This window comes from Triticum urartu, chromosome 4 (genome assembly GCF_003073215.2).
Source record: "Triticum urartu cultivar G1812 chromosome 4, Tu2.1, whole genome shotgun sequence".
Taxonomy (NCBI): Eukaryota; Viridiplantae; Streptophyta; class Magnoliopsida; order Poales; family Poaceae; genus Triticum; species Triticum urartu.
Genome location: NC_053025.1, coordinates 9,667,866 through 9,676,875, shown reverse-complemented (window position 1 = coordinate 9,676,875; position 9,010 = coordinate 9,667,866). Strand labels below are relative to the sequence as shown.

Here is a 9,010-nt window from a genome sequence, read left to right as displayed (position 1 = left end):
AAAAAATGTTTCCTTTACCACTAGCGCCTTCAATCCAACAAGGGTTTCCTTGCCTCCCGCCAATGGTGGCACAGATGTACCTCATCTTATGTGGCCTTAGGTCCATGGAGGCACGGTGGATCTCGACCCTTGCCGACGGGAGGACCTCTGCTTCATTTTTAGGTGTTTTTAAGAGTTTGTATAAGGTATGTGTCCTGCTTAGAAATTCAAGGCGGCGGCTCCCATAATGGAATAATGTTATCCTCGCCTAATGTCTGTCGCGGCGGTGCATCTAACGTCATCGGAGGGCGTGTGGAGGCGTGTCTCCGGTGGATCTCGCAGGATTCGGTTGATGTTTATCTTCGGTGGATCTGGTTAGATCCGCTCTTCTTTCATCCGCGTATGTGTGTCTGTTGGGGATCGTAGCAGAAATTTAAAATTTTCTACGCATCACCAAGATCAATCTATGGAGTAATCTAGCAACGAGGGGAAGGAGAGTGCATCTACATACCCTTGTAGATCGCTAAGCGGAAGCGTTGCGAGAACGTGGATGAAGGAGTCGTACTCGAAGCGATTCAGATCACGGTTGATTCCGATCTAAGCGCCGAACCACGGCGCCTCCGCGTTCAACACACGTGCAGTCCGGTGACGTCTCCTACGCCTTGATCCAGCAAGGGGAGAAGGAGAGGTTCGGGAAGACTCCGTCCAGCAGCAGCACGACGGCATGGTGGTGGTGGAGGAGCGCGGAACTCCAGCAGGGCTTCGCCAAGCACTACGAGAGACGAGGAGGGAGAGGGGTAGGGCTGCGCCAACAGGGGAAGAACTTCGTGTGTTGGGCTGCCCCTTTGCCTCCACTATATATAGGGGGAGAGGGAGGGCTGCGCCCCCACCTAGGGTTCCCACCCCAAGGGGTGCAGCAGCCCTAGATCCCATCTAGGGTGGCGGCCACAAGGGGGAGAGGGGGAGGCGCACCTGGGGTGGGCCTTAGGGCCCATCTGCCCTAGGGTTTGCCCCCCTCCCCTCTTGGAGGCTCCTTGGGCCTTGGTGGGAGGCGCCCCAGCCCACCTAGGGGCTGGTCCCTTCCCACTATTGGCCCATGTATGCCTCCGGGGCTGGTGGCCCCACCTGGTGGACCCCCGGACCCCTCCGATGGTCCCGGTACACTACCGGTGATGCCCGAAACACTTCCGGTGGCCAAAACCATAACTTCTCGTGACGTCCGGGATCTCATCTGGGACTTCGAACAACATTCGGTAACCACGTACATACTTTCCCTATAACCCTAGCGTCATCGAACCTTAAGTGTGTAGACCCTACGGGTTCGGGAGTCATGCAGACATGGCCGAGACAACTCTCCGGTCAATAACCAACAGCGGGATCTGGATACCCATGTTGGCTCCTACATGTTCCACGATGATCTCATCGGATGAACCACAATGTCAAGGATTCAATCAATCCCGTATACAATTCCCTTTGTCTAGTGGTACGATACTTGCCCGAGATTCGATCGTCGGTATCCCGATACCTTGTTCAATCTCGTTACCGGCAAGTCTCTTTACTCGTTCCGTAACACATCATCCCGTGATCAACTCCTTGGTCACATTGTGCACATTATGATGATGTCCTACCGAGTGGGCCCACAGATACCTCATGGTACACCATAGTTACGTTATGACGTTTGGTACACCCAAAGCATTTCTACGGTATCCGGGAGTTGCACAATCTCATGGTCTAAGGAAATGATACTTGACATTAGAAAAGCTTTAGCATACGAACTACACGATCTTTGTGCTAGGCTTAGGATTGGGTCTTGTCCATCACATCATTCTCCTAATGATGTGATCTCGTTATCAATGACATCCAATGTCCATGGTCAGGAAACCGTAACCATCTATTGATCAACGAGCTAGTCAACTAGAGGCTTACTAGGGACATGGTGTTGTCTATGTATCCACACATGTATCTGAGTTTCCTATCAATACAATTCTAGCATGGATAATAAACGATTATCATGAACAATGAAATATAATAATAATAACTAATTTATTATTGCCTCTAGGACATATTTCCAACAGTGTCTACAGGTTGGATCCTTCTAAACTAAACATCTCTTCATCGATGACGTTTTTTTTACTGTTTCATGCCATATTTATGTTATTTTGGCATAATTTTTTATTATTTTTTGGACTAACCTATTAACTCACTGCCCAGTGGCACTTGTTGTTTTCTGCATGTCTATATTTATAGACTTCTAGGAAAATAAATTTTGTGGACCTCCAAAAGTCCCGAGAAAATTCCAGAAATTATTTTGCATGGGTAAGCTTCCGAGAGTCACCGGTCTAGGCTAGGGGGTGGCCCACAACCCTCATGTGCCCCACCACACGGCCGTGGCAACAGTGTCCTGGACTGGGGGGTGGTAACCATGTCGGCCTGTCAGTCATGGGCCGGGCCGAGGACCCCCACGCAACCGAAGAATGGGTATGGTCATGTTTGCCATGACCCACTGTGTACTCAAGATGGGATCCTTCAAAGAATTGGCACACACTTTAAGACATATCCAAATCATCGGAAAGGGCCACCTTCTTCACCCCATCATAAATGCAATTAACTGCCTTCCATATAGTCTTGTGCATGAATTTAGGTAACCAATTTTTTCCAGCCAAGTAAATTTTCTATAAATTCAAATCTTTGGATCTAAGTCGTGTTCCTATCTTCGCCCCACTTCCCTTGTTAGATCTCTAAACCCTAAACTAGCCATCCACCTATTTCTCAAACGCGTCACCAAGTGGCACTCGCTATCTATCCTTCTTGCCCTAAACTTTCTTCCACAAATAAAATCACATATTTTTTGGATGTCTTCAGAACCCATTCCGAGGCCCCTGAATATTTTCCATATACATATCCGGACTTTCCAAAATCATGTTATACCTTTTTGACAATTGAGCAATATTTTTAGAAATTCAAATCCATCTTTGGGCTGTTGGTTCTGAATTGGGTTCCTATCTTCATCCAGCTTTCCTTGTTAGATATCTAAACCCTAACACTAGCCATCCATGCATTTCTCAAACGTGCTGTCGGGTGTAGCCATCCACCTATTTCTCAAACGCACCGCCAAGTGGCACTAGCCCTCTATCCTTATTGCCCCCATTTCTGGACCGTGCATCATAGTCGTAGATGTCATTTCCTTGTCTCCACACATCTAATTATGCTATCTCTACCATCTCCCACCGCTCACCTAATTCGCTGCAAACCCCCTTGAACGCAACCCATATATGTTATTCACATTATAATATATGAAGTTAATTTCATTTTACTGGTGATAGCCTATAGCTTAAGCCTAGATCTAAATCGTGTTCCTATCTTCACTCCGCTTCCCTTGTTACATCTCTAAACCCTAACTAGCCATCCACCTATTTCTCAAATGCGTCGCCAAGTGGCACTCACCATCTATCTTTCTTGCCCTAATTTTTGGCTCCTCCGCCATAGTTGTAAATGTCATTTCCTTGTCTCTCATGCCTCCAAGAGTCTGCTTAAGCTATCTCCACCATATCCAACTGCTCACCTAAGTCGTCGCAAACCCCTTGGATGCAACACATATATGTTATCCAGATTCTAATCTACTGGAGACAGTTTAGCTTAAACCTGAGCCTGGTTCATATTTGTAGACCTTTAAACCTTAAACCTACCCAGCCTATCGCCACATGCGCCGCTAGGAAACGAACACCCCCCCCCCCTTCATGAATGCAATTAAATGGCCTTCCGTATAGTCGTTTGCGTGAATTTACACAACAAACCTTTTGCCAGCCAAGCAAATTTCCTATAAATTCAAATCTCTTTGGACCGTTGGATTTGAATCGGGCTCTATCTTCACCCTTGCTTCCCAGTTGTCTAGATCTTTAAACCCTAACACTAGCCAATCCATCAATTTCTCAAATGCGCCGCCGAGCGTAGCCATCCACCCATTTCTCAAACGCGTTGCCAAGCGGCGCTCGCCCTCGTTTCTCGCTCCTCCACCATAGTCGCAGCCTCGTAGATGTCATCTCCTTGTCGCTAATGTCTCCACATGTCTGATTACGCCATCTCCCACCGCTCACCTAAGTCGCCGCAAACCCCCCTTGGTCGCAGCGCATATATCTTGTTCAAATTCTAATCTATGCGTTTAATTTCAAGCATTGATATGCAATACTAGGGACTGTGTTTTTCTTCTTGTTGAACAACTGATCCAACAGTTTGAGCAAAAAGCTAACTGAACAAAAGAAGGGGAACAGAAAAAAAGGATGAAGAAAATAAAGCTAAGAAAAGTCGACCCTACTCTAAAACTATTCCTCCCGCATCACGAAAAGTTGACGCAGACGCTGCCGTTCTTGGCGCATCCGCACGACGGGCACGCCTGCGCCGAGGCCGCGCACGGCGCGCACACGGAGAGGTGCCGGCACGGCAGCAGCAGCACCGCGGCCGCGCCGTCGCCGCACCCCTTGCACCTTCCGACTCCTCCTGTCGGGGCCGGCGTGCCCACCTCGGCCTCCTCCTCCGCGCAGATGGGCACCTGGTTCTCCCCCCAGCAGCACGACTCGGCGTCGTCCTGACCGTCGCCGTCGCCGCCGCCGCCGCCGCCGCGGACCGCCTGCGCGTCGAGCACCCGCTGCAGGTCGGCGCGGAGCACGTTGGCGGCGGTGTCGTGGGACTGCGCGACGTCGCGCCACATCTGAGCCTCCATGTAGAGGCTCCTGAGGCGCTCCTCCAGCGCCCAGTTCATGCCCCGGACCCGCTCGACCTCGTCGTCCTTGGCCTTGAGCCGCTTCGCCGCCCTGGCCTCCACGGTGGAGACGATGAGCCGCAGGTGGCTCCGCCTCTGCTCCGCCAGAGCAGCCCACATCTTTCTCGCCTGCATCATGCATCCACCACGGTTAACAACAAATCAAAACAAAGGCAAGAGAAAAGCCCGATCAAACGCGGCGATTAGTTTGGTGACGGCCGGGACTTACATGTCTGTGCAGGATGTGGTCGACGGCGACGGCCTGCTGTTGCGCGTGGGCCGCAAGAACTTCGCCGAGCACCGACGAGGACCCCTCGTCGACGCGCCTCCGCTTGTTGCCGGAGGTCATTTCCTGGGCGCCGTCGCCCTTCCTCGCCAGATCAACCGCGGCCAGCGCCAACAGCTCCGAGTACTGGTCCGCGGCCGACATCGTCGGCGGCGGCGTGAAGAGGTCCGCGTACGGCTGGCCCGTCACCGCGGCGCCGTAGCAAGGCCCGCTCGCAGGCATGGCAGCCGCGGAGGCGCCCGGCCGGTTGGCGAGCTGGTGGTGGCCGCCGCCGGTGGCGAGCAGCATGTGGCGCAGGCGCTGCAGGTCCACGGCCATGGCGGTCGACGGGGCGCGCGCGCGGTCTGCTCCTGGCACTGGCAGGCCGCGTACGTGGGCGCGCGCCTATAAATACACACAGGCAGCCAAGGCGACGCCGATGGGTTAGTGAGATGTGGGAGGAGCAGTGGGAGGTGAGGTCATGGACGGATCGGCGATGGATGGACGGGCAGCGCGGGGTGGCGAGGAAAGAAACAAGGAGGTCCGTCCCGTCCTGGGATGGCAGGCAGCCGAGTATTTATGGTGCGTGACCGGGCGGGGTGGGTTTTGGTTGGCGTCCACGTTTGATGGCCGGAGTGAGATGAGAGGAGAGAGGAGAAAGCAACTGACGATGAGATTTCGACCCCCGATTATCCTTCTCGTTTTCAGGGGCGATTTCCTTTTATTTATGCCTTCCGTTTCAATCAACCTCTCCCCCTTTAATAATTTATTTACTCTAATTTGGAGTGCTCCCCTCCTAGCTATCACTAGAAACCAAGAATATACATATTCTTCGCGTGTTACCATATAGTACACAAGAGTCTGCAACCAACACATGCATATATTCGAAAATATATGTATATATATGGGGTCGAGTCCATGGCATGATTTTGCCAAAGGAGACCAGATCATCGTCGTCGTCGTTTAAGTTAGCATGTTCTGGCGCCAAATCAGCAGGCATCGTTGAGGCTGCTTTGATCGATCTGCCGCACGAATCTTGGGGTGTAAGGAAACCCACAACCGAACAAAACAAATTACCACGCGCTTCCCTCCCTCCGGTCTCCCTCTGGACTTGGTAAAGCGCCGTGGTTAGCGGAGGGCGATTCGGAGAAGAAGAAGAAGAAGGAAACTGCATGCATGCGTTTGGCGCGTACGTCCAAGCACTGCATCTGCATGGAACGCATGCACGTACTTTAATGTGCTGAGATAAATATTACGTAGGCGTTTTTTTGGCTGGCTAGCTGTAGACAGTTTTCGAGGGAAAAAAACATCTCATGCTATAAATAATAACTATAGGAAAATAATAAGGGAGTACTGTAAGTTACAGCGTAGATATTTACTGCCAAAAACTACGTAGACGAAAATAATAAGGGAAAATAATAAATATCATGTACGTTTAATGTGGACGAAAACTACGTAGGCACGACAGCCTTTTGATTTAATTTGATTTCCAAAAAAGATCTCTACTGCCAAATTTTCTAGGGTAGGTATTATCGTCTTCGTCGGCCGTCTTCAATTGCGGGATATATACATGATACTCCCGTAACCTCGGCGCCAAAATAGAACTAACAGCCCTTCAAAACATGGCTTGTACAGCTGTACAAATACGATGCATATCTGCATGCCAACTCATCACGCGTACACTGTACAAACACACAAGATGTATCTTTGGCGAAAACATAAAGAAAAAAAATACAAACGGCCAAATCATTAACGTATGTACGTACGTATGTCTATCTTTGGAGAATAATAACGAGTGACCAAGCAATATCCTGAGAGCACTGGAATTAATCAATGGATTGCAGTTTCCGCTTTCCATGCATTAATCTCTCCTTTGGTTTAGAGGAATTTCATAGAAATTCTAGAGGATAGAATTTTTATAGGATTTTTTTTCTTTAGAGCCCTTTGATTCATATGAATGGATTCCTATTCCTACATAGGATTGGTTCCTATCCTCCACATTTCATAGGAAAATAAAAAAGAGCCTAGACTCAATGAAAAAATTCCTTTGATGTCAACCAAATGACATCTTGTTTCCTATTTCTACTCATAGGATTTGAGATACATGTCATCTCATTTCCTACAAGACTCCAATTTTTATGATAATCCTATCCTATGAAGTATGAACCAAAAGAGGCTTATTCTTGCCATGCATGGACCTTTTTTCAGGGAGATCTCCCCTGGACCTTTGTGTGCAAGGAAACAAGGCGTGCGATCGAGCACGCGGGTAATTTCACGGAGACGTTTCGGCTTCTTCTTCTTCTAGGCTAGAAAAGAGAAAAGAAGAACAAGACAGCTGACGCTCGCAGCGAGAGCAGGGAAAGAGAAGAAACGGAACAGCTTTCAAGGAAACGCATGCATGCGGACGGGAGAGATGGTCGGACGGACGGGCGTGTCGCGCGAATAGCTCCACGTGCAGCGCGGTGGCACTCGGTTCCGGCGCCACCAATCCATCTGGACAGACGCGCGGCCGGCGACGTGGCACTTGCCATGTCATGCGCTTGGGGCCGGTACTGTTAGACTTCTTCAAACGCTCGGACGAACGGCTCACTAACTTGGTAAAAAAACCTAACACAGACGGGCATCCACTCGCCGACCTTAAACGGGTAGGCTCACTGGCACCCCTCATATCTAGTCTAAATATAGGGTGAATACAGATTGGCCCAGACGCGTTCGGACACGTCTGCAAGGTCGGACCTCCCACGCTTGCTCATTCGATCTCACATGTATTAGTCCTCATCCGCTTCTTGGACCAAACCCAAGCCACTCCACTTCGTCCCCAAGCTCCCGTCCAGTGATCTCAGGTCTGGGTCAGGTCTAATGTCACATCACCACACGCACATCGATGATGCTAGACACATCGCCGAGACGAGGGCTAGGCGAGGGAACCTTATTCCATCTTTCAGAAGCCGCCGCCGTCTAGCCTTTCTAAACATGACACAAACCCTACCAAAATTTAAAAAAATAAAAAAATAGAGCTCTCCCGTCAGCAAGGGCCAAGATCCACCGCGCCGTCATGGCCCTAAGGTCAGTAAGTCACCTAAGACGAGGCGGGCCAGCCCGGGAGGCAGAGGAGCCCTATAAGGTTTTCATACGATTGGATACTTTTTTTTCACTAGAAAAGAAGTCACCCACTTAAATACTCATCCTGCTACATTTCTTTGTTTTCTCTTTGGTGTCAAGCAATGTTCGATGCAAATTCCTGTTGTTTACCTTATTTAACAGAGAGCAACCTAAGGCAAGATGATACGGAGTACTACTCACGTGCGTGTTATCACAAGCTAACAAGTACACGTACGTCGAGGCGGCTAACTCCATGACTTCTTTCTTTTCTTTCGCGATGTAACTCTACTCTAGTCTAGTCTAGTCTAGGAAATGTGAGACTTGGAGAGTTCACCTCCTCTGCACAACCCCTCCTTGGACCGTTCCTGCGCATCAAAGTTAGCGCTGCCCGTTCCCTAGTTTAATTTAGTTTCTCAATCAGGGGTACGCAGCGTATACCGTGGAGTACAAGCCTGCAGAACCGAGTCGAGCTGACCAAGTTTTGGCACTCATCGATCGAGCTGGATAGTGGGGGTTAATATATAGCGACTAGATAAGCTACATACGTACTCCTCAATCAATACATAGTAGATAGTACATATACTCAATCCATAGTACATACACATCATCTATTGGCATGACATTTCAACAAATCAACGTACAAAATGAGAGCATCAACGGGCTGATGCTCTCATTTTATATGCATGGACGCCTGGGTTTGGATACACGGTGTTTAAATATAGATGCAGGATTGAGCTGAGATTTAGTCTTGTTTTGGAAGAAGGGAACCAGCTTGTGTTAGCTGATGCCAGCAACGATGTCATACCAAAGCTTTATTTACATGGTCATGGGCTTGTATTATTCCCGCTTCCACTTGTTTAAATCGCACGTTAGATCGAAAAATAAAAATGGTTTGGTGGCCAAAATTC

At 49.4% G+C, this 9,010-nt stretch overlaps 1 protein-coding gene across 1 annotated transcript; it reads right to left on the bottom strand.

Annotated features, from left to right (window-relative positions):
- Nucleotides 1-4,151: 4,151 nt before the first annotated feature.
- LOC125550233 (E3 ubiquitin-protein ligase BOI-like) lies at nt 4,152-5,568 on the bottom strand. Its single transcript, XM_048713179.1, has 2 exons — nt 4,965-5,568; nt 4,152-4,864 (listed from the first exon to the last, which is right to left on the bottom strand). Exons 1-2 carry the CDS (start codon nt 5,337-5,339, stop codon nt 4,313-4,315), a joined length of 927 nt encoding a protein of 308 aa, XP_048569136.1. The 5' UTR covers nt 5,340-5,568; the 3' UTR covers nt 4,152-4,312.
- Nucleotides 5,569-9,010: the final 3,442 nt, after the last annotated feature.

Coding starts and splice junctions, on each gene's coding strand:
- LOC125550233 (XM_048713179.1), bottom strand. CDS start 5,339: ATGGCCGTGGACCTGCAGCGCCTGCGCCACATGCTGCTCGCCACCGGC. Junction 4,865..4,964: donor ACCACATCCTGCACAGACAT/GTAAGTCCCGGC, acceptor TGCATGATGCAG/GCGAGAAAGATGTGGGCTGC.